Source organism: Sinohyriopsis cumingii, chromosome 5 (genome assembly GCF_028554795.1).
Source record: "Sinohyriopsis cumingii isolate HCF-2022 chromosome 5, ASM2855479v2, whole genome shotgun sequence".
In the NCBI taxonomy this organism is placed as follows: Eukaryota; Metazoa; Mollusca; class Bivalvia; order Unionida; family Unionidae; genus Sinohyriopsis; species Sinohyriopsis cumingii.
Genome location: NC_142965.1, coordinates 73,479,761 through 73,506,952, shown reverse-complemented (window position 1 = coordinate 73,506,952; position 27,192 = coordinate 73,479,761). Strand labels below are relative to the sequence as shown.

The following is a 27,192-nucleotide window of genomic DNA, read 5'->3' as shown; positions in this document are numbered from 1 at the left end:
TCGAGGAAATTATGGGACACCAGCTCTAAAAGCGGCTCTTGAAGCAATTCATTCTGGAAGTTCACTGAAAGCTGCTTGCAGGAATTATGGACTGCCAGATAAAACTTTGCACAGACATAGAGATTTGAAAATAGTCTAACAACCTGGAGTGCCAAAACTGGGAAGTAAGACTACTGGTTTTTAGCCTGATTATGAGTTATTTCTAGTTGAACACATCCAGTTCATGAAAAAGGCTTTATTTGGACTTACCACTATTGATCTACGACGTTTGGCATACGGCTTAGCAGTTCATCTGAATATTAAAAACCTTCCATTTCAAGGCAATGCAGAAGGTATTGATTGGCTGAAATGCTTTATGAAAAGGCATCCAAATCCAGCCATTAGAGCTCCAGAGACAACCAGTGTCAGCAGGGCAGTGGGCTTTAACCAGCCACAGGTAGTCAAGTTTTACCAAGTATATAAGGAATCTCTTGACGCAACACTTGCTGATGGTCTTAGAATAAGGAACGTGGATGAAACGGGCATTAGTACTGTCCATAAGCCAGTAAACATCATTGCATCAAAAGGCGTTAGATCAGTTAGTAAAGTTACAAGCGTTGAACGTGGTCAAACTATTACTGTAATATGTGTCATGAATGCGGCCGGTACCTTTGCACCGCCATCATTTATGTACCCATGTAAACGAATGATTCCATCACTGATGATTTGCGCACCAACCGGAGCACTGGGCTTGTGTAGCCCAAGTGGGTGGACATACAGTCATATTTTCTTGCAATGGCTGGAACATTTCACCTGTTTTGTGAAATGTACGAAAGACTGTCCACTCATTACTCTTCTTGATGGGCACCATAGCCCTAAAACATTGGAAGCTGTTCTCTATGCATGCTGGAAAGGGATTATGTTGATAATCTTTCCTCCTCATTGCACCCATCGGCTACAGCCTCTTGATGTCACGTTTTGCAAGGCACTAAAATGTGATTTCAATTTGGAACCTGGAAACTGGATGACAAGCAATACAGGAAGTCGCATAAGTGCATTTGAAGTTGCTAATTTCTTTTCCTGCAGCATATAACCGATCTGCCAGTTAACATCAAGCTGTCAATGACATTTTAATCCAAATAAGTTCATATATGACGATTTCCCTTCTTCTGTGGTAACTGATGAACCTCAGCCCCTATCAGATTGACCCAATGCGTGTCAACAAACATTACATATGTCATCACAGCGGATTGAATCAAATAAGACAGCTGATCACCTGTCGGTTACTGGCTGCATATACATGTCAGAGGGGTCGGGTGATGCAGAAGCATTTGTTCAAGAGTACAGGAAAGCTGCCAAACAATCAGTTGGTATTGCTATAGTTATTGTAGGTGGGGCAGGCGATACCGAAACATCGAATGAGGGAAATAGGTTAGTTCATGATCAATCGCTTAGTAACGTCATGATCATTTCTGTCAATGCAGAAACATTGACTGAACCAAGCAGAAAGGTAGAATGTCTGATAACTGGTTGTTCTACAGCCACTGTGGATGGGTCGAGTAATCCAGATACAGGAACAACAATTTATACCCAGTCACCTGATAATCAACAAACACATCACTCTGCCATCATCGCCGAGGAGACAGGCAATCGGAAAATGTTTGACGAAGCTATTCTTGCTGGAAGAACAGAAGTTTTTACCTTTGGAGTATCTCATAACCAATGCAAAAATGCAGACGATTCAGCATTTATGAACATATTGCTTAAACGTTCGCCAAGGTCTAGAATATCCAGTGAGCGCACAAGAAAGCAAAGGCAGAATCAGCCATGTACTTAACATCATCACCAAATAAAACGATGCTTATTGAAAAGCAAAGAAAGACGATAAAAAATACAAAATGCAAATGTGATAAGACTGTATATGAAAGTGGGAGCAAACGGAATGAAACCAAAGTTTCAAAACAGAAAGAAATGCAGAAGCAAAAGAAGCAGACATGTAGAGAGGACAAAAAGATAGGTAGAAAACTATTAAGATTATGAAAACAACTTATAAAGAGGACCATGAAAAGGGTAAAAAGGCTTCGGGTCCAACGTCAGTTGCTAAACATGATCTTGCCTTGTCAGGAGACACAACACATAATAAAGACAACATCTGTGGAAACTGCGAATTTGAATATGGAGGAAGTGATGATCCCTTAATAGAAGATTCCTGGTCGCAGTACAAGCAATATTCCATTTGGTGCCATGAATCATGTAACACCATCATCAACATGCATTTTGTTGAGCTAAGTGTGAGCAATAACGAATTTATCAGGAACTTTTACGACTTTTGGGCTTTTTCTTTTTCTTTATTAACGGTGTGAATTAGGGACTATTTAGACCTGAGAATTGTTGTAGCTGCTTGCTTATCCACACTGCTGTGCTAATTTAAATGATTCAGCAGTATGTAGTTTTAGCATCATTGCCATATATAAAATGTCCATATCGGAATAATACTTGATTGAACAGTTCAGTAGTATCCTTGTAGTTTTACAGACCTTAACATATGTCGAAAGCATTGTGGGGCGAAATTCCCCAAAGAGGGCGTGTTGCCCACCATATGGGCAAAATGTCTCTTTATGAAGTTTTACTATTTTTCATTTTTCTCGTATATAATTTTTCTCTTTGTAAGGAAACATCATTCCATTATGTTAGACGTAACCCATACATTACATTAATTGTCCAATTGCGAACACAATCATGCCATTCCGTACCTAATGGGACGTTCTGACCCTCTCTACCCCCCCTCTCTCTCTCTCTCTCTCTCTCTCTCTCTCTCTCTCTATATATATATATATATATATATATATATATATATACATATATATATGCTTATTCATAAATAGTTAAGTCTCCTTGATCTCTTTATGCTATGCATGGCTTTATTTAAAAAAAAATATAAGACGTTTTTCTGTCGCCTTTATGCGTGACTATGACGCAGACCATTTCAAGCTAAAACTCAAAAGGCTTAATAGCCATTAAATGATACATTTCATTTCAAAGCTCGCCCCTGTTGAATTTAATACTGATGCCGCATCCGAGAGCATGTCCACGAATCCTGAGATTTCGAAGAAGTCCAATCGTTGACTGTCACTCGCAAAAAATCTTATGCAGAACATATACATCAATATATAATACAGCAGTCAATGCTAATCTTACCATGAAGACGTATGTTACGGATAGGTCCCATCCGAATCTTCTCAATGCGACAATAACTACGCTTTGATCTACAATTCCAACCAGAAATAGAAACCAGTACACAATTACCCATCGATTTGTTAGTTTATCTATGCGTCCGTCATAGCAAAAAGAAGAATAGTCTTCAAACTTTTCAAAATCTACAGTCATGCTTCCGTTACTTTCAACTGACTCGTTTTTAGTGTCCTTTATTGAATGCCACCGTAGCGAATCAATGGCTTACTTGACGTTTAACTGATATTGCACACAATAATATTATGCTTACAGCTAAATATAATAAATAAGCTGAGGATACTCGAATACTATTTGTAACGCATCGCCCTATAGCATTTTGTTACGTTATGACCTAGAGTTAATTTTTGATTTCACTTGCAGTGAATGACGTAACTACTTCACCTTGTAACATGTAGAGTTCCAGCAGTATTATATCACCTCAACATGTCCATTTTTGGAATGTTCTATTATTTTGTATAACGAAACAGTTTCTGTGTGTACATCATATTACAGATGCAAAACACTAATTGGTATTGCCTTGCTTGTAAATCAGAAGCATCCTTTTAAAATCTGTTAGGTGTCTTAATGGACACACTTTGAGCAAGCAATAAGCTCACCGCATTTCCGGCAATGAATTCCTTTGGTTGCTATTTAAGTGAAATATTGAGCTTGATAATAGTATACAATTGTATTTTGATCAATACATGTACTGAAGTAAAAGAGACAATGGCTAATAGAATCGTGTATCTCACTTTAATACCAAAAAATAAAACATCTCGTGATTTTCGAAGCAATCAGCGGAGAACGAAGATTGGCAGCGTAACTGACACACACGTTAAAACATACGGTGTTGGGGTTGTTTATGTATTGCTTCTCTTTTACGGAAGGGGATATTAAACAAAAACGCCACTCTAACTGAACACTATTACATGTTATGTTACCTCGTACCGAAACATATACATCCATCCATACATACATACATGTTTCTTGCAATGAACCATTCACTGTTAAGCACTTTATGATAGAGTGTTTTGACCTTCAACCTACGCGCGATCAGTATTACAATGTGCATGACATGAAGGAACTTTGTGATACTATAAACATCACTCGTATTATCGAGTTCCTGAAAGCAGTGTATATTTGCTCTAAACTCTAACTTGTATACTATCACCTTGTGCAGTTTTATGCAATCTATATACCGTCCTTTTTTTGATACCTTTTCATCATTCTTCATTAACATACACCATTTACATCCTCCGTTGATCATTTTAATTTCAACTATTTGGTCTTGATATCGCTGCTCGATATGAGATTTTTATAATTTTTAAAAGATTGCACATATAACACATTGTTTGGCGCTAAATACATACATAGATACATACATACATTCATGCATAACATACATACATGCTTGCTTGCATACATACATACATACATACGTACATACATACATGCATATATACATGCATACGGACGTATTACAGCAAGAAGTGCCTTATCTCAGTCATGATCATCGGCCTTAAGCTCAGATTAGATGCTAAAAATAGATCATACAGGAAAGTTGATAGCACTGTTGATATGGCAGAACATAAGATTGTTTGTACAACCCTTCTCTGGCTTTCGATTATACATGGTAAGTTTAACCTTTTTAAATACATATTAGTATTTCATCTTATTTAATAGTCAGAGGTTATAGATATCAGTAAGTATATTTGTCCATGCTATTTCTGTAAGTTTATGTTCATGTTTATATGCGTGTATGTACTCTGATAGTCAACAAAGATAAATAATATGCATGGTACATATGTATATAAATATTGATTTATCTATATATGTATGAATTGTACCATTATGGTCTTTTAGTTAACATAATATATTGTTATAGAGAATTGATGAAATACGATATGGACTTCAGCTTGGAGAAAGTCAATGTGTGGATTCCATAGGTCAATAAAAAAATGCTTCAAGGGAGACAATAACGCGCATGTTTATGTACTTTTCACATTGTGATATAGCAAAATATTATTCCGAAGAGATCATAATATATTACTTTTAGGAGGTGAAAACACTGTGACGAAACAACTACGGCAAGTTGGTATTGTGCGCTTGTTACCTGCAGAACACAATTATAAATTTAATAAGAACAACTATCAGTCCACATCATATCCTTTTCTTCTAATATAGGGTGTGGGGATTTCAGACACTAAATAAAGCTTTTTGGAGAATGTGTATGGCGTGCTGGATGGTAGAGTATGTGCTGGATAAGTGGACGCTACGAAATGCGTCTTAGATAGTGTGTATGGGGTGCTGGATGGCAGAGTGTGTGCTGGATAAATGGACACTACACAATGCGTCTTAGATAGTGTGTATAGGGTGCTGGATGGTAGAGTGTGTGCTGGATAAATGGACACGACACAGATAGTGTGTATGGAGTGTTGGATAGTAGACAACTAAGTAATTGGACAGTAGATAAATATTCCCATGCTAAATTCTATTACCCCCCCCCCATAATCTTAAGACCATATAAAGCCATACAATTTCGCTTCTTTTTTTCCATGTCAAATTCCCTTAGAGCCATATAAGGTGCAGATGGTAACACAATAGCGAGTGATAGATAGTACTCAAAACGTATGTTTGGGACAGTATATAAAATGTTTCAACATGGAGACGACTGATAACAATAGAACTTGTAACATTACATTTTACCTTGTCCCTATAAACACTTTTGTCCCCTTAAATACTTTTTGCCTATTATCACTTTTGTCTCCATAAGGCCTTTTTGTCCTTCTAAATACTTTTGTCCCTATAATAATACCGTATTATACTAAACCTATGAACCAAATTTGACATAGGATTTCTGATACGTATCGATAGCAGCAAATACTGAGGTCAACCCTAACACAATTACTATTTATCTCCTACTGAGGCCAGCCACCTGTAACAATGACCCTGTTTGTCACCATGAACACTTTTGTCCCTACAAACACATTTGTTATTGCAATACCATTCCAAATTTAACCCTATGGCCCATCCAAAATTCAGTTCTTTCACAACTGCTACATTCCTACTCATGCTAATCAATGAGCACCTATATAATTATCTACTACTCGCGGGCACAGCCAATGCGGTAGGTGAGAAAACTTGCAATTAGCTTCCCGTGGATTGATAGTTCATGCCGGATGTTTTTTGTTGTTGTCTGGGTACATCCTCCACCAGTTATACTAGCTACCCTGCATATATATCATGTACTCAAAATGGCGTTAAGCCGGCAATAAAAACTACAACCTACGTATGGTACAGCCCTGTATATAAATGCTGACACACGATTTTAGCAACATTGTCACCAGTTTCAGATGACTTGTACTGATATCTAGGAAACAAAATCCATTTTGTTTCAATTGTTAACGATGTTTGATATGTTTTGAAATCTTAATTCCAAATTGTAAATTGTTACCGAATCACTCACAAAGTTAATATAAAGTCCTTTGGACTTTATTTACTTTGTGTGTGATTAGGTAACTTTTAGGCATAGATAAATAACCAGTCATAATTATTTAACCCTATTACACACACACACACACACACACACACACACACACACACACACACACACACACACAACTGAACTATATGTAATGTGTCAAGAGTAACCAGAAAATATTGATTCAGTTTTGCTATTCATTGCAACAATGATATCAACTGTAATCAATTAAGTAAGGAAAAACTGAAGTTGGTCAGGGTAAAGATACATTTACGGCATCATAAAAAAAACTTATAATTACCTGTATCATTATATCCACGTGTCTTAGTAAGTTGTTTCAGTGGAGGAACATCATCTACATGCATGTATCTGTACTTTGATCGATGCTACAAGCCTGGAAATGAAAGCAATGCAGACTATATATAACACAGATAATATGGGTGATAAATAATTCCAAAAGTATGATTAATAGAAACTATTAATAATGTATGTGTTACTTCCAAGATCCATATATTTCTTGTCTGTATAAATATTAACGTATTATATTAATGTCGTCAATGTATCTGGTCTCTTCCTTCATATTTGGCTGGCTTTGCAGTGATCTTAGCGTAAATGAAAAAAAAAGTCTCCCCGTGAAGCGTTTGCACACATTAGTTATTATGTATGTCATTTCTGAAGTATATCCTTTTCATGTTCCACGGCTCAAACCTATTTCATATCCATCTGAGTGAAACAGGTGTTAGCACTGCATGTTCAATGTTCAGAGTTACAATTTTATTTTGAGTCTCAAAAGTTTTTGTTATGTAATTACGAATGTTCAAGTGATAACTGGTTCCTGTCTTGCAACTGAGAAACTTTACAGGCTCCCCCGAGCAAACAGTTGTTTTCAACGCAAAGGTTCAGTCTCATCCCGCGCGGAGTGACTCAAGATTAGCAGCGAGTCACTGTGGGTAAACTGTGCCATACAAAGGGCTGGAGGTAATTTGCGAACAACTTACTTTCATTGTACAAAAAAAAAAACTATTTATTTTTGTCAGGTTTGATGTTTTACGGCACAACAACACAATTAGGTTATTTAGAAATTAACCACTTGGAGTAATAATGCCATGTCCAAGACCGCACCGCTCTAATCGCCCCTGAGTGATACATTGGTAGGTCTCGACGTCATAACCGTTCGATCACGTGTAATGCACGCTAAGTGTTAAGTAATTGCGGCTCCAACCGCCATTAATCTCCTCGTATCACAAGTAGAAGGTCACAGCTGGACTTGACCAAATATAAAATCCGGAGATAATATCAAAATAATATTAACATACCTTTTAGTAATGGTAAAGAAAGTTATGGAATTATTAAGCGACTTTACTTTATAGCAGCATAAACAAGTTGCGTACCTAGCCACTGAGAGGAACACCAGTCCTAGTAATCTAACATTTTTGTCCATATATAAAAATTAGAAAACATGTATAGAAAATTAACTTTAATAAAGATTATGTCACCCTTTAAAATAAAAGAAATATATTAATTTAAAAAAATAAAATAGCACTCTATTGTAGATAAATAGGTTCAGGTATTTGCTGCTATTTTGAATAAAATTTTAACAATTTAAGAAAAATTATATAAGAGCTAATATACTTATTTCACTAGGTCCATTGCTGTTAAATTTATCCACCTAACACTGGACAGCGTCTATTCCTTGCACTGTTACAAATCTCTCTCCAAATTCCCTGTGAAGCAGTGAAAAAAACCTATCCACAAATTGTCGCAAATTCAGCCAGCAAATATTTTGAGAGAAATCAAATACATTTTCTGATCTGAGTGTTACACAAATTGCATTATGTAATTTTTACCCTCTTTCAATTTGTTGACTAATAATAATAATAATAATAATAGAATAAAGCCAGTTTTAGAGTAAAAACTGAGCTAAAAGTCAGCTACCCTGATTCTCAGTCATGTATGATCAGCGATTCTTGCTTGTCCACCTCACAAGGAGCCGAGGTACTCTTTTGCTAGAGCCTCTGACTTGTAATCTAAGGGTCTCAGATATGCCCAGGCAGACAGGGTAGGTTGTCTTTGTGTGTCCTTGAAAAAGGCATCAGCCTCCGTCTCTTCGACAGCATCTAGCCAAAGAATACACACAACTCCATACGTGGTTTGATCTGATTAGGCGGAAAGAACAAGTTTAACAAATATCTGATCATACCATCCAGCCAAACCAGAGAAAATCACACCAAGAAACTCAGATATCCACAGCGACAGACTTGTTCATGCACAACTTCTTTCCGAGCACATAGGGACATGGAACAAATTGCAGGCAACATATACAGTAGCTCCTGATCTAGTATCTTGCAAGTAGGGGATTCTCATCATCTGATTCCAATATACTCGTCAGCTATAAGCAAAACGTAGTGATTCTCAGTGCTGAGGCGGTTGAGATACCCTTTTCTTTTCGCTGACATTTATAGATGGGTTAGTCTTAGTATGAATAGACGAATATATAGATTTACACTCTTTCATTATTCCTAACTGTCCCATTGACGCCCGCACATAATGTCAAGGGGTGGGAGCACGCACCCGAACCCCCAAGTTTCATCTCTAGACATGTCTTGGCCTACATTCGTAAAACCTAATATCCGACCATTACATATTCGCCACCTCACCTCCCCCTCCCCTCCCATAAAATAATTCTGCGGGCGCCCATGACGTTTCCCATCATTACTCTTCTACGTGTCATTTTCTGCCATTTTTCGTACTATTTCGACCAAGTAACACGCAGTGTTTGTTAGTAAAGTGTGAATGCACGAACACAGATCCAAAACATTAGAAGCCTTCGAGCTCAGACGTACTCTTAAGCCATTTCCCTGGACTCAAAACAGAACAGAAAGCGTTTTATATGTATTACATACCCTCTCTGTTACGCTTTCTAAACATTTGTTTAGCTGTATTGAATTAATGAAAAAAGAATTGGGATTTACAATGGTTCGATTCACTGCGTCTAAAAATATCCACGCACGGAAGTTGAGGAAGACAAGTAGTTCGATTCCATGTCTGTACCATGAACAAACGAATTATACAGCTGTCCTAAAGGTACCGTTCAAGCACAAATATGTCCACCTAGTTATAAGGGTTCGGCGATTGCATAAATAAATTTCAATACTAAGGCATGGTTTATGATTGCTATTCATGTAAGTTCTACTTATGGAAACACGTTCCAATCCACTTCCAAAAAGCTACAACAGGTATTAAAGCTTCATAGAAATGGTTCTATACTTTCAATTGACTTATTCTTACCTTATACCCTAGTAGCGGTGCACCTGGTGTGTCGTTGGTGAAGTTGATTGGCGGATTGTACCTTCTTACAAGGTGTCCGCTTTATTCGGTTCTCGTTATCTAGGAGATGATCGCTTTCAGTGTTAATGCCCGGATTGAGTAAATATTAATATAAAATGTGAAACTTATAGGTGGAATTAATAGATATATGAGCAGATATATAAAACACTGACACGTGCCCCCGTACATGAAAAAACAACAATTTAATCAATTACATACAAAATTGTGATAATGCATTAAATTAGGAAGATACACTTCTTTAAAAAAAAAGTTTCACCGAATTTCAAACACAACGATATTTATATAAATAGTATATATATATATTTTGAATGATATAATTAGTTCATCATAGAATCGAGTGAACAATCGAAGTCATTGCCTTGTACAACTTCATAACCTGCTTGTTTGTAATCCACTCCAACTTCACAGTGGTTGTTTCTCCAGGTCCTTTTGCTTTTTCCTTTCTCATACCTCCCTACTGTTTTGCCTCTTTTCGGCCCTCAAACTTTGTGTGGGTAGGTGGATACGTACGTATATCGATACGTATATACTTGGATTAGTATGTACGTGGAAATGTCAGTAGATACTTCTGTGGGTACGTTAATGGAGCTATTTCCCCTTTCCAAATAATCACAATGTAACCTAACTCTTCTGTCATATATTCTACTTGGAATAGATCATAATCCCCCACCCCGCCCCCCGTTATGTCAGATATCGTTCTATCGGAATTCAAACATATACCAAGGGCTATATGGCCAAGCTAAACATGGCAGACCATAAACAAACCTAGTTTCATAAGATTAATGTACTTCATAATGGCTATTACATCCTGACTCACATTAACATCGCACGAGACATAACAGTTCCGTTCTCGTCTCAATTACACAAATGAATGAAAGAAATTCAGTATATCATCAACGACGTTATTTTCAGCGAATACACACATTCGAGTCTTTACCATGCATGCAAGTATTAGAGTTCTATAACTTATATAAAGATCATTGTACGAATTCAGATAGATGAGCTCAAACACAGTTAAACTTATATTAAAATAATTGATCTAAGAATTTAAACAAATAAATGCATGCAGTTATAAGAATGGGCATCAAAATAATTACATGAGATTGATGCAAATACTTTGTGATTTCAAGCTTTGTTCGCCTCTGCCGCCAGAATTGTGTCCGTTGACTTTCCAGATATCCGGCCTCTTTTGACAAATGTTTTGCTAGAAAATTTCTTTATATGTTCACTCTTGCAGGAACAATGCACACTGCCTAGATTTTTTTATCAGGGCAATTTTAAAGCTAGAAAATTTTGTGTGGGAAATACACTCCTTATTTAGCGTAAACAAAATCACGATTAAATATATCAACTGCCTTTTATAACTTTGCGCCAAAGTTTCGGTCAGCCTGACTTCTTGATTTCCGAACAACTAATTCTGTTGAATTTTAAATCTGACATTTCCTATACAAAGATCGAAGTTAGCTTCTTTCTTCTAATTTGTCTGGACGGTTAAATAAACGAACGCTGAATTAAGAATCTCTCCCGACAGAGACATTATAAATCATTGCAGTATAGCGATTTAACAAGCACCTGTCCCCACAAATCTAATTAATTTTCTCAGGCCCAAGTTAATGTGCCCTTGATATATCAACATAAATATACATCCTCACAACCCTTTTATGTCCCTCTATCTCCCATCATCAACGCTTTCCACTCTTGTATCATATCATTAGTCAACCATGGATTTTTAAGTTTTTCTCGCTATAAAACCCCTTTTGGTCTAATTACCTTAAATGAATATGTGGGTCATTACAGTCGGCTTATTCGCTATCTTAAATGAAATTTGTTTGATCGCTCTTAAAAGTTTGTCACATATTAATGCTGATAATAAATTCCCACATCCCTTATAGAACAGCCAGACTAAACCTGGAAAAAATAATTAATATTTCGATTACTTTTTCTGTTGTACTATAATCATAGATCTGTATTATTATAAGGAAGTTATCATTTGTGTATCTGTATTTTCATGACCGTTGATTCCGTGTTCTCCTAGATGAATTATATATAAGCTAACAATGGATTTGCAGACTACAATTCAATTTTCAGGAGTACCGTATGTATGGACATCGACTGATCGACCATGTGAAATGTTACAAGTATCATATTGATATTGGGTTCCATTCCGTTTCCTGTTTTTATGTTCGGCATTTGAAAACTAAATACTTTATCATTATTATTAATCGTGCCTAGCCATTGTACAGCATCAACATCACCAAGATGCAGAGACTGCAGTCCAACAAAGAACTTTTTCAATGGACAGTAATTTAGAATGTGTGACATGGTCTGTAGAACTTAACAGCTACAGTGGCCTGGACCCGCCGGAAAAGATTGTCTGCACAACGGCGCTGTCCTGTTCGGAAGCAGTTCAGCGTGGCCCAAAGATTTCGTGAAAGTTTGAAGCCAACACAAATAGCTCAGCTACTAAGGATTGGTTTGTAATATCAGTTGAAGACCACTCATCACTCCATGCCTAAATAGCTGTCGTATCCTCCGATAACGGATTTTGCCATATTTTGGATGTCTCGAAGCCAAGCGGATTTGTGGATGTGAGGAGTTGTCCTTGTAGAGTGGAAGTTTCTCACTGGCATAAGCCATAACCGGCAGTTTTGTGGATGCCTCCTGGCGACGGAGATGTGGTAAAGGAATACTGCTAAGTACCGGCAGCCATGATAAATGAGTAGGACGTAGTATTCCAGAAAGTATGCTTTTTGTTGTGTGGGGCTTGATATCAGCTAGTATGGTATTGAAAGTTCGAGCCCAGACAGGAGCGTAATACTTCGCTGTCGAGTAACAGAGGGCCTCTGCTGATGTCTTGCGTGCCTGAGCACTAGCGGCCCAGGTAGTGCCAGACAGTTTGCGGAGTAGGTTGCATCGAGTACTCAGGTTTTGCTACAGTTTTCTTCAGATGGTTCTGGAATGTCAGTGACCTATTCAAAGTCACACCAAAGTATGTTGGTATCGGATTGTTTTTATGTGTTGCCCATTAACGAGAAAGCAACGTTCGAGGTTCGCATTTGCATTGTTAAGGTGGAAGAGGATGGAAATTCTCTTTATTGTTCTTGACTGAAGGTGCAGTTTCTTGAAGAATTCCATCTTTTCATCCAGTTAGTTGTTCTGTAGTTCCTCACGCTCAGTAAACGAACGACTTTGGGTCCCGAGAGAAATTTATTCTGCATACAACAACTTGCGCGATTGTGTTTCAGATAAGTCATTGACATAATCATTGAATAGACTTGGCGAAAAAACAGACTTCTGTTGGAGACCATGTATGACGTCTCCAGGAGCTGCACCTCTCTCAGATGTGCGCTCTCAACACTCAACTATCCGCGGCAATACACTGGTCATTTTCAACATTATCTCAGCATGCCAAACCGTGTCATATATCACTGTTATATCAAGGAAAACAACTCCAGCTTTAAGGTTCCTTTGAAAACCATTTTCAGCAAACGTAGTCGCTGCAAAGACTTGACCATTAGTGCTGAGACAATACCTGAAGCCCTCCTGCTCAACAGTTATGACATTCGTCAAGTCCGGACGATTCTTTATAGAACCGGGCGCTCCAGTACCTTAAAATAGACTGAAAGCAAGGAGATTACCCGATAGATCTTTGCATTATGGGGATCTTTGCCAGACTTAGGAATCGCAATTATCTTTCCCTGGCGTCACAAAGTCTGCATGCACTTTTTCCTAACAACCCAGGTGTATAAAGCGGCATGCCATACTTTAGCCTTCGATAAACGATGCTTCAGAGACTCGGGCAGGACATTCTCATATCCTGATGCTTTGCCTGATCTGATGTTGCACAGCACCTTTTCGTGTTCTGTTCTTGTTGAATGTGTTTATCAGTTGAACTGGATTAGGAAGACGTAATGCTCGGTTACACAGGTGAACGAGTAACGTCCTTGATATCTGGGCAAAAACGTAAGATATAAAATGACATAACACCAAGGTTTAAGTTAAATCCATTAACTAATATATAAGACCTATGATTGTAAGGATCATTTAACAGAGTCGTAATATAGTTTAAGAGAAAGTCATCGTTACCGTCATAAAATGTGGTATATACATATCACCTAAAGGCAATAGCATTAATGCACTTTGCTTTAAAAGTTTTGTGAAAGTATCAACTATTATCAGTTCTACAGAGAACACACGCTGTATAGTCTCAAAACACAATGCCACTTAAACGACCTCAATTCCCATTAAGGCAATATATACCGCAAAGAATGCTGCAAGCGGTACGGCGGTAATCTATCGAGTAAGGTATGACTTAAACAGAGGTCAAATAATAATGACAGATGCAACAACACGCCCCTGTAGAAGCAAGTAAACAAGTATTCTTACTCAGGCCAGAAGATAATATAAATTTCTGGATTACAGGACGTTTAATATGGTTAATGAGAACTACACCTTTCATTAGAAGTACTATCTCTGTCCTCTCACTTATTAGGACAATAATGAATACACTGTGCTTCAAAACTTATTTTTTTACATGAGGCAATAATTGCTCATTACATAAAGCTATACCTATTTATGACATCAGGCAATATCTATTAATTACATAAGGTTATAACTCATGATTGTATAAGAAAATAAGTATTTATTACATACGACTAGAACTATTTATTACATAAGGCAATACCTATTTGTTACATCAGGCTATAACTATGTATTACATAAGGCAAATAATATTAATTACATCAGATTATAACTATTTATTACATCAAGCAAAAACTATTAATTACATCCTTCAATAGATATTTACTACAAAAGGAAATAAATATTTATTATATAAGCCAATTCATATTTATTACAGAAGCTAATAACCATTCATTATATAGGCCAATAACTACTTTTTCTTTCTGTTTGTAATTGTGACTCTGATCCTGGATAAAGGGGATAAGACATTTTCTTTCTTCACTTGTACGTTGCAAATATAATTCATTGACAACATTCACTGGTTTTTTTAAATTCAATATCAATAAATGTTTACGATCTAAAAGACTAAATAGACAATATCTTGACTTCAGAACGTAATCTGGACAGCAAATATAAATTATAGTTATCGACTTAAGATGTTGGATATCTGGTCTAATGAATCTTGCAAGAGGCAGTTTTCTCTTCGTTAGTATCGGCAGAAACTTAAACCAACACGCTTAAATTGTGTTTTTTGAAGTAGAGGAAGGGAAACAACTCTCCCGCTCTCCTGAGTCCTTGATACAACTCAGTTATAGTACTATCATAAAGACATAAACTGGCATGCTGATTGAGTGATGCTATAAGGACTAATTTTAAAATTCGATATGTATGTATATATGTATGTATGTATGTATGTATGTATGTTGTTGTTGTGGGGTTTAACGCCATTTTTCAGCACATGATAGGCTATACATGGCGGCCATTATTAATGGTAGAGGAAGAACCCGGGAAACCCCGGAAAGAACCACCGACCCACGAGAAGCTACTGGCAAGCTTTCTCACATACCCACATTGGCTGAATCCGAGACTCGAACCGCCGCAGACAGGGGTGAGATGGCAGTGATCCGTAACGAAGAGCGCTTTAGACCACTCGGCCACTCGGGGCCCCTGTATGTATGTATGTATGTATGTATGTATGCATGTATGTATGTTTATATATGTATGGATCGATGTAGGTAGGTAGGTACGTACATATGTACGAACGTACGTACGTATGTAGATAGATAGATAGATAGACGGGTGAATTATTGTTAATATAGGTATGCATATATGAATTTGTATATTGTATTTCTAATATTTGTCTTTCGAAACACCGTGTGACCGAATAAAGTTGAGAATGGATAACAATCTGTGGTATTTATATTTTGGTATTCGCATTGTTTTGGGATAATTATTTCAGTTCAACAGTTTTAAATCACATACCTTAAAAATAACATGGCTTTTTTAAAATACTGGTATAAAGCAATCTGATATACCAATACTTCTGGTATATCAAATTGTGATCCGCCCATGGCGCAATAATACGCATACATAAATACGTATTAACGCTGTTGAGAATGATATAAAATGTTATTCCTGTACACAATTTATTTAATTGTTAACTTTATGTTAGTAAGGGATAACATCATCTTGTTCATATCTCCATGTTGTTCATTGATAAAATCCATTATGACTTAAGGTTTAACTGGAAATTTAATCTAGCACACGTGTTCTTTCCGCAGCAGCTCTTATTATGTCATGGTCATCTCATGTAGCAGATGGGGGCTGACTAAAATTGAACAAGAATGTTGTAAATAAATTAAATGTGATGACATCACCTTTAGCCATTGCCTAATATGTAAAGTATAAAGTTTCTGAATAAACGTAAATGTGACTGTACCTGTTATTCTGTACAGGTTATATATTATGGGCCGATGTAAAAAAGGCGAATGAAAGGAAAGTACGCTCTACATGGAATGAATTGTTGATGGAATAGGTGGATTTGACGAAGGAAAGAAGGAAATTGGAATGGCGCTTGTACTTAAATCTACCTTGTGCTAAAAATAGACCATAACATCATTGTGCCTGGCAGCCGCCATACTGTTTGCGAACAAAGCACAGAGAGACGCTTAGTAACACGTAGTAAATCGCAACATATATGCAAAAATATTTTTTTTTTTTTTGCACTTCCCTCACTATGTAATGTTTTCATATATTCAACGATAAGATGTGAGCATGTACAGTAATAATTTTGTACATTTTATTTCCTTGTCATCCATTTGTATTGTTTTCCAATCTTCGTTTAGTAAAACTCTCATATGTGCATATTGTATATGTATGTATGTATGTATGTATGTATGTATGTATGTATGTATGTATGTATGTATGTATGTATGTGTCCCAAATGAATGTGTTGAAACCAATAATATTTATTTATATCTACTTTGTTTTCTTCTAGGTTAGTGTTTGTGTGTAAAATATGTATTATTTTAAGGTTGGCTGTTGTCATTAGGGACAGCAGTTTTTGTGTTGTTACTTCCATGAATACATCCAGAAAATTATACCTCCCGACAAAATTTAATTGCATATATCTTTTAATTAAGGAAATGTATTACCCACGTAGTATAAATATAATTAACTAGTCCTGATCTTTTCTACACCATAACTCTGACGAACACAATGCATTCTTATATATTCTAAACTGTCATTCAAAATTGCGATTTGTTTGTAAAATAGTTAACATAAATTTACTCCCTTCTTTTCTTAACTTTGTTACAGACTAACACATCAGAATAAGAAAAGGTTAATAAAATCAATAACGCATAATACCAACAAAACAAACAAACAAACAAATAATACCCCAAAACACACATTGATGCATTGTTTTTAAATATATGGAATATGTATGCAACATTTCTAGATTATACAAGCATATCACATCAAATAAGCAGAGTGTAATTTTATGCACTAAACAAAATGTAAGAAATGGTCACTTACTATATACACCCCTCTCTATTTAAAACATGAATCACATATAAGAATACTTCACTGACATTATTTAAGGGGGGTGGGGGCAGTTCCCTTGGAAAATGTAATTGTATATAGCTTTTAATTAAGGAAATGTATTATTCACATTGTATCAACCAGTACTGTTCCCTTCAACAACATAGCTCTAATGAACATAATGCATTCTTATATGTCATAAACTATCATTCAAAATTAAGATTTGTTTGTAAAACTGACATTGAAATAAACTTATAAATTTTCTCTCCTCTTTTCTTAGCTTTGTTACCGATTAAAACATCGGAATCAGAAAAGGTTAATAAAATCACTAATGCATAATATCCCCCCCCCCAAGAAAACATCGATTACATTGTTTTTAAACTTATGGAATACATACTAAACATTTCTAGATTCTACATGCATAATATCACATCAACTAAGCAGAGTGTAATTTTGTGCGCTAAACAAAATATAAGAAATAGTCACTTTCCTACATACATCCCTCTCTGTGTGTATGTTAAAACATGAATCAAATATAAGAATACTTCATCGGCTTTATTTAATGGGGTGGGGTGGGGTTGGCAGTTCCCTTGGAATTTAAATCTCAAAATATTCAGGGTATATCTATCGGTGATGAAATGCAAGCAATTTGTGTATTATAGTGTTCTAGAAAGATTCATGAAATTTGATTATATGATTTATACAGTCTGCAGGCTTAAGCACCACTGTAACAAAATATTGGAATGCACATCTGTATTCAGATGAACAAATTTAACGTCTGGTACATGGTTTTCAGTAAGAACAATAATACGAACAATATCACGGAAAAGAACACTGAATGCCATTATACCGGTTCGCCTTGTCCGAATGGCTATTTTTAGAAACTGATATCACTGTGTGTGACGTTTCACAGAGGTAAAAAGTACAAGCGCCATTATAAGGATTAAATAATCATGGTTGGGTATTTATCGATGTTTAAATTTTACCTAATCACTCACAAAGTTAACATAAAGTCCTTCAGACTGTATTTACTTTGTGAGTGATTAGGCAACATGGTATACTGAATTAACTGTTAGCAGTGTGAATTTGCATATAATTTATGTAGATTAAATGTTATTCTTAATACCATATGCTTATTTGTAGTATTTGCTTTCTCCCCTCGTACACAGGCGCAGTGTCTGGCTTAACGTAGATGGTAATAGTCATTTTGTTATATTGATTGGAACGTATTCATTGATTGGAACGTACTATACCATTCATTGATTGGAAAGTACTACCATTCATTGACTGGAACGTACTACCATTCAATTCGTGTCACGTCAGGATGGATATATAGAACACCTGTAGATGAATATATGTAAAGAGAGGTTGGAGCTATTAAGGGAGGGAGGTAGGGATGGTTAATATGACTAATGTTACATTTTCTCCAAACGAATGTGGGGAAGTGAAGCATGATCTAGACGGGTCTCCAGGTTCAATTGAATTTATTGTGAAACAAGTCTATCAAAGAAGCAATAATTCATTACAGTAATAATTGCGGTTCTGTATTAGATTATACACTGTACCGTGTCAACCATTACAATCACCAAAGAAAGCCGCTCTTTTACTTTTGCATTTTACTTAGCAATCTAATAAAATTTATCAAAAGAGCAAGGCAAGACATAACTAGATTTACTCAGCACTCCAATAAAATGTATCAAAAGAGTAAGGCAAGACATAATTAGTTTTACTCAACACTCTAATACAATGTATCAAAAGAGTAAGGCAAGACATAACTAGATTTACTCAGCACTCCAATAAAATGTATCAAAAGAGTAAGGCAAGACATAATTAGTTTTACTCAACACTCTAATACAATGTATGAAAAGGGCAAGGCAAGACATAACTAGTTTTACTCAACACTCTAATGCAATGTATCAAAATATCTAGACAAGACATAATTAGTTGTACTCAGTAACCAGAGCATACTCATTATAGTTCACCCTAAACATCCAAGGCAAACTACACTTTACAGTCAAATTAAATAAATATTTCAAAAATATACAAATCGTGTATGTTTATGATTTTCGAATTATCTCAGCTATGCTAGAAAAGGTCTGTTGCATAGAGAACTTTTCCTGTTTCAAAGTACACAACTTTCCATTTCTCACGAGCACACAGTGATAATCATTTCCATCTAACACTGATTTCACGGAAAATCGAGAGGAGATTTTTATGCTCAACATGTATGTACGTTCAGTACATGCTAACACCATTCCGATGCGAGTCCAGTAACTTCCACTCTCTGAAATTGACTCGGAGGTAATCGTAGTAATACTCACCAAATTGGAAAATATTTGGCGGACGAAATTCCGGCTGGAGGCGAAAAGAACAGATGACAGTAAAATGGCAAGCGTTGAAAATAAAACCCTACGATGTTTCATCAATCAAAGAAATATCTATACTTTTAATAGTTAACTTAGTCCTCTAACTTCATATGAAAACAAATTGAACAAACCATCCAGTTTCATTAACTTGAAATTATTACGTTTCTGCTACCGTTGACGTCATTTAATTATTATGATATCACGAAGTGATTATGACGTAATAAGCTCAACGGGCAGAGGCCAGATCAAAATGGCTATTAAAATGCTGTCGGGCATTTCTGCGCACCTAAGATTTCCGTCTCCAATACTGAAAGAAAACGCTTGCTAAATTTGACCAATTTACGAAACTAAAATACTGCAGTGCTTACCGTTAGGAAAAGAGGCAATTGTCGCCAGAATATTCCGTTCAAAATAATATTAATTTTGGATACACGAGATACCACCCTGTGTTTTCATGACTCGCGATATGTCGTCCTATTTTGAGCACAGCTTTGACAAGATGTAATGTTTGTCCATTTGGCTATATAAATGAAATACATTACTTTCGACTGTTTCTGTCAGCATTTCAGTCGAGTAATTAGGTCAGATTTATAACTAGTATTACAAAATTCAACGTAACAATGCCAGTAAATAACAAGAGATATTAAGCAAACTAAACTGATCTTGTACATTCTTTTTAAGCAAAGTTCAAAATTAAAAAGAGAAGTTAATATGCGCAAGAGAAACAACAAAGTTCAGAATGCAATGTGTTTACAACGTCTTGTCGAATTGGAAGAATAACCAAAGAATTTAAAAACAGACTATACGCCCGGGGAAATTATTTGAGAATGCCGTTCTATCGTCACGTTGACACGTTGGGTAGCAGACGATATATGACGCGTGGGACAACTATTTGAAAAATTGGAAACTTGAATTAAGATGCAGAATTTTGTAAGGTGTACATTTCGATCTTTTATATAATGTATTTCATTTTGCAAGATTCTAAAAGATAGATAGTAAATAAGATTTTCCAGGTTACAGGTGTAAGAAGGTCATGGAGTGGGTCTTCATGTTGACATTTAGATATCATATTTTCATATGCCTTTCGAGTCAAAATGTGGGATATTTTTGTAATCTTTATGAATATCACTTTTCTGAATTGAAGTACAATCGTTCTTTCCTAATGCAAAATGGATTTTTGACCCAAAAATAGCACATGATCCAATGTTTACAGAAATGACATATCATTGCGCAGAATTACCCGACGCACAGAATAGGCCAATGTGGTGGTATATACAGTCGTGGTTTATTTCTAGCATACGATGGGAAGGGCCACGTTCTAATTACACCGATATACTCGAATTTAAGGCGAACTTCACTTAAACTTTTGATTAATAGACTAAAAGATGAGTGTCACTACATCATATCAATCAACTCTTTTGAGTCCAAATTATATCATTTAAATAAAACATTTTGAAAAAATATTGTCAAATCTAAAGATAATTCAAACTGAATAGTCAACAAAAATAATTTCATTTAAACGAACTTCGTCCCAGTTTCTAGGACATACATACCAAACAGAATGCGGCAATGCAGTACAGCAATAATTTGTCTATACAAATCTGATTGAAATCAATCTCCAGAGTTGTATGTAAAGATTTGACGTACACCAACAGTTGTTCATGTTAATCTGACATTTGGAGTTCCAAGTCCACTTTATTTTAGTAACTCATTAGATAAAGTTTTGCAAATTCGTGTTAGGGGGCGCTGTCGTTAGTAAAAATATGTCCCGGATGAAGTGTGCCACTTTACAAAATTTGAAAATTGTAATTTGATTGGTGAGCAAAAAAATAAAAAAAATAAGACAATAGAACGTGATATCTTATGCATGTTAAAACTGTCTTTAATGCATGACCCAAACTGAGATAAAATCATGAGAAAGGTACAAATAAGCCTCTAAAGAAGCAAGCAAACGTATGTTATTACTCAAGACAAAAGCTAATGTCATTAAGCAAATACAACAGTCCTGGATTGCAGAAATTGTACATAATATTAACAACAATACTACCGTTATCGTCCTCGTCAGGAAAGTAATACCCCTACTTTGTAAATTACAGGCAAGGATATATATGTACTGTGCCTTATTGGCTTTGTAAAAGTATATATTATGTAATGTCAAAACTATTAACTTTTAAGTCTGTTTCTTGGCTCTTATACTTGAAACCAACTACAATAAGCCATTTTCCTTTCGCCGTTTGTCAAACGGTGCTAAAATTTAGTTTTGTTATACAAACAGCACAGATGAATCAAGGAAAAACTGATTACTGTCAAAGGAATTGACTTTTCACTTTGTCGAATTTGTAGCGGAATAAAGTTACGACGCAAACGCTCACGTCAAATATTTTTGAATTTTTACCTACATTGAATGCGTGAACTAGATACAAACTACATACTATACAGCCACTGATGATATATTGAAATAAAACGCCGTGTTCTACAATATTCTCCTATGTTTGGTGCATTTTGAATGTCAAACATTTTCTACTTTGAATCTACATATAACACAGATAAACCGATAAATGAATGAGTCGTTTTCGTTTACTTTTTCTCCTAATTTTTACAAACAGCTGTGTTTTTGTGTGAGGACGGATGGAGGAAACACCAGGGATCATGTTATCTATTCCTAGACAACCCTGAGTCATGGCATGCAGCTATGGTAAGTTAACACACACAACAACACGTCCGCTCTCACGCACTCACGTACTCACGCTCACACAGATCATTTAAACAGTTATTTAGGTGAAATATTCGTATCTTTTTTTGCAAATAGAATGGTTAGAGACGTTGTCGAGTGTTCTCTAGGGTCTATACAAAACATATAAAAGCATGTTGAGGGCATAATATCTATCAGACATGTACCATTTTACAAGTCTGTAAAAATACTTGATTAGGGAAAAAATTGCAACTGATTATTTTGGTAAGAAATTAAGAGCCTGAGAGCCAATAAACCTAATCGACGAAAAAGTATTATTTCTGCTGGATAAATGGACTTTTATACACCAGCTGCTTTGAAAAGTTCCCCGTGTAACTATTTTGATACAATGCTAATCTAGCGACGGAAGACAGACTATATGATAGAGGTCATAGCTGGGGTCCGTCCATCAGCGATATGCAAGTGACAGGGCTTAAAATAAACATGATTTCTTTAGCTCGTAATACGAAAGGTAATACGTATACTTACATTTTGAATTTCCTCAAAAGGTATTTTCTTACCTAGTTCTGCAAATCCGGCTTACATGTCCTATACAACCTGATACACACTGAAACTGTACTGGAATGTCGAGCACATGTCCAGCTGAAATCGCATTATTCTTACTGCACTAAATTAACCTAATATTCCAGTCCTTCATAATCAGAAAAACATAATGGAGTTGCATCAACATAAACACAAAATCAATAAATTCCAAAACAATGGAAAAGTTGTGGAAATGAGTATTCAATCAGAATATGACTTTAAAGTTCATTTTTAAGTAGGCGAAAATGACATTTTATTCTTTTTAAACCAAAACCTGAGGGTGACTATCTGAGAACCTGTAAGTCAAAAGTACTTACTGAAAATGCTATTGAGTATGTACAAATTATGTCTTACTATAAAAAAAATACCCATAATAAGTAAGAGTAATTATGCATTTTCATATGCAAAAGATGGTTTCTAATAGGAACCAATAATCTAGATTGCAAACAAGCTACTAAATACACTTATTAAAAATGAGATACGTCCCCTGTTTATACAACACATTTAAAAGCAAATGTTCTATCATGATCTCTAAAAGCGTTATTTCTATTCATGTAATTCCAACAGCAATATTGTCAAGCCTTCAAGTCATTCCTGCTTCGAATCGACAACGAAGACGAGTTTCAGTTTGTCCACGGTGTTCTCATTTCGATGTATCCTCAGGGTATGTTATATAGAATGGAGTGAATTAATAAATCAAAAATATAATTTCTCTCTTATATATACTTTCGTCTCAAAGCAATATAGCGACATGTCTGATTCAACTTGCTTCGTTTTCTAGGAGAACGGTTTTGAATTTCATGAGGGGGGACCTTGCAAAAATTTCTAAAGGTCATCACATTCTCTCTCTCTCTCTCTCTCTCTCTCTCTCTCTCTCTCTCTCTCTCTATATATATATATATATATATATATATATATATATATATATATATATATATATATATACACACACACTAGGGAACTATCCTGCAAAAGTCTTTCTGTACACTATAAAACTAGCCTAGTACTATTCGCACTTTTATATAAACTGCCCACGCCCACCACTGAAAAATACCTAGGGGGAAGGGGGCGAGGATGTAGCTGTAGGATCAACTTTAATGGGGATGGAGTAAGTGGCACTTGCGTATACTTGTCTCCGTCAGCAATTCTGCTAACTGGTGTAAAGAAGCAGATCTAGGATTGTTTTCACTAGAGGGGAAAAAATTGAGTTTTGTAGGGAAAATCTACAACAGGGATATTGGCCCTGTGGCGAAGTCAGTTATGTAGAAAAACTGCCATGCAAAACCCGAATTTTATAAATAATGGTGCTGAATATCTACACTCAATATTACTAAGTTGCTAAACAAAATCCAGCTTTCAGAATATATTATTCGATTTTGGTCACATTGGTTACTTTTTAAGTGTTGCTATAAAAGCATTGCGATCTAATTCGTATAAAACTTACTTTAATAAATGCTAGCAATAAACAATCACAACTATTTCTCCATTTAGCACTCAAAGCGTTTCATTCCAGACCATCTCTTTCTGTCTGTCTGTATGTTTGTATGTCTGTCTCTCACTTTCTCTCCCTCTGTCTGTCTGTCTGTCTGTCTGTCTGTCCCTCTCTCTCTCTCTTCAACTTTACAGTAAAGCCTGAAGATGTGTAATTAGTTAACTTGATATTTTCCGTTGAAGCTAATAATGACATTAGGTACTGGACGGCTGGAAACGATATTGTGAGGGAGGGACATTGGGTGTGGTCCCCAGGGAGCGAGCCAATTGAATATGCAGCTTGGGGCCCTGGTGAACCAAACAGCAGTGGTGGTGAAGAAGATTGCATTGACTTACAGTTTATTGCCAAGTTCTACATGAACGACCAAGCATGCGACTTTAAAAATCCTTTCATTTGTGAGATGGAGTAAGTTATTTTTAGTTGGGTATAGGGCTTTGATTTGTACTATTTGTAGCAAGCTTCTTTTAAGTAGAACAATAATCTTTATAACGCGCATATTTGGACAAAATCTCTCGCGTTCCTCTTGCTTTCCTATTAATCTATTTGCCGCCAACATATATGTCAATCCCTCTGTCCCATATAATTCGCCCTTCGTTACTGGTACTCTTTGACGGTTCTTAAACATCCGTTCGAAGCAAACTCCTTCTCGCTACAGTATGGCTAATCCACATTCAAATCATTGAGATAAAAATCGCTAAGATAAAATCTTTTTAATACTTTTAAGATAAATACGTGTGTGCTTAACGAGATACGTGCAGGCCATTGCCTAGAGGTAGAGTGGAGGTGTTTGACCGAATCATGTGAATATTTATATCAGTTCAAATAATATTTCTCAAAGGCAATCTCTCTCAGAATGACATTCATGCCATCGTAGTCTTGAATTATTCTTAAGAAATGCAGGTGAGATTTTTTTACTATTACACGTTAACGATACATTTTAATAAAACTGCTCAGGTTGCATGTGTGGCCTAATATTTCCTGTCAGTCATTCTGTTATGTAATTATTAAGACAAATTAACGAGCCATATCTAGATAGGACACAATGTTTCTTAGAATAGCTAAGCTGAGACTAAACCAGTCAAAATCAGCCTCTCCTTCCCATTTTGAAAACTGAACATACTAATTAATTATTACATGTTGATGATTTTCTTGTTTTCTTTATAAAACAAAATAAACTATTTTATTTTTCTATAGGGACAAGGATGCAATTGTGGGTTAAGCGTTCCCCAAAAGAATACATCAAGCAGATGAGACAAGACACTTCCAGAGAAATGTATTCTGCTATCTGTAATCAACTTGTTGTGAATCTTATGCAGTTCAAGAATAAAACTGATTTCGTCAAGGATGTCTTGTATGCACCCAACCCACAGATATATATCAATCAAATCCCTACTATATATGCACACATTTTCTGTTACCCAAATATATATCAATTAAATCCCTATTATATATGCGCATACTTTCTGTTACCCAGATATATATCGATCAAATTCCTGTTAGACATAAACACCCTTTATGTTACCCAGATATATACCTATAAAGTCACTATTATATATGCACACCCTTTTTGTTACCCATATATATATCAATCAAATCCTTATTATATATGCACACATTTTATGTTACCCAGATATATATCGATCAAATTCCTGTTAGACATAAACACCCTTTATGTTACCCAGATATGTACCAATAAAATCATTATTATATATGCATACACTTTTTGTTACCCAGGTATATATCAATCAAATCCCTATTATATATGCACACATTTTTTGTTAGCTAGATATATATCAATCAAACCACTAACATATATATGCACACACATTCTGTTACTCAGATCTTGAGAACTGAAGATTTTTTTTCAGACTCACTCTCTACCATCCAGTTTGAAGTTTTATATGACTTTCATGAAAAAGCGCCACGGACTAGTTCTGTTTATAGTAATAATAATCGAAGGAAAAGCACATTCTTGGTATTCCGCAGAATAGATAAGGAGAATTTTTTTCCGAATCATGTTTGTGTTAATACAATGTGCCTATAAGATGACAATATTCCGTCTTAGTTTTTACTTCTTCTAGAGATGATGGGTGAAGATTGCTATCATTACTCCTAAATAAATAATTATTAGATACACGTGTTGCGTAATAAATGCATAGACACATACATTCTTGGGGAGAAAATCAGATAGTGAAACAGCACGTGCACTTCCTATGTCTGATAACAGCAGATTTTGCGTAAATGTATGTATCAAATCAGATTGAACCGGCCCTCTTGCGCAGAAATCTACATATCAATTTATCTTAAGTTTAACTCACTTTTCTTTGGCCAGTCCATCCCGCAAGCAAGCCGAGGTGCGTGAAGTATAAACGAATGAACAAAACGATTCCTATATGCATGCTTTACGATACGATTGTCCAAGCAGGGATATATTATGCAAAATAAAGTATTACCACTACCTATGTCCTAAATGTCATTACAAAAAGTACCATATACGTCTGGTTGTAAATATAGTCTT

At 35.7% G+C, this 27,192-nt stretch overlaps 1 protein-coding gene across 1 annotated transcript; it reads left to right on the top strand.

The window, feature by feature from the left end:
• Positions 1–4,710: 4,710 nt before the first annotated feature.
• Positions 4,711–26,016, top strand: LOC149799442 (perlucin-like). Its single transcript, XM_089957076.1, has 5 exons — positions 4,711–4,843; positions 22,515–22,603; positions 23,750–23,846; positions 24,857–25,079; positions 25,869–26,016. The coding sequence occupies exons 1-5, from the start codon at positions 4,717–4,719 to the stop codon at positions 25,891–25,893; spliced, it is 561 nt and encodes a 186-aa protein (XP_089813202.1). The 5' UTR covers positions 4,711–4,716; the 3' UTR covers positions 25,894–26,016.
• The last annotated feature ends 1,176 nt before the right edge of the window (positions 26,017–27,192 follow it).

Coding starts and splice junctions, on each gene's coding strand:
- LOC149799442 (XM_089957076.1), top strand. CDS start 4,717: ATGATCATCGGCCTTAAGCTCAGATTAGATGCTAAAAATAGATCATAC. Junction 23,847..24,856: donor CATTTCGATGTATCCTCAGG/GTATGTTATATA, acceptor TTTCCGTTGAAG/CTAATAATGACATTAGGTAC. Junction 25,080..25,868: donor CCTTTCATTTGTGAGATGGA/GTAAGTTATTTT, acceptor ATTTTTCTATAG/GGACAAGGATGCAATTGTGG.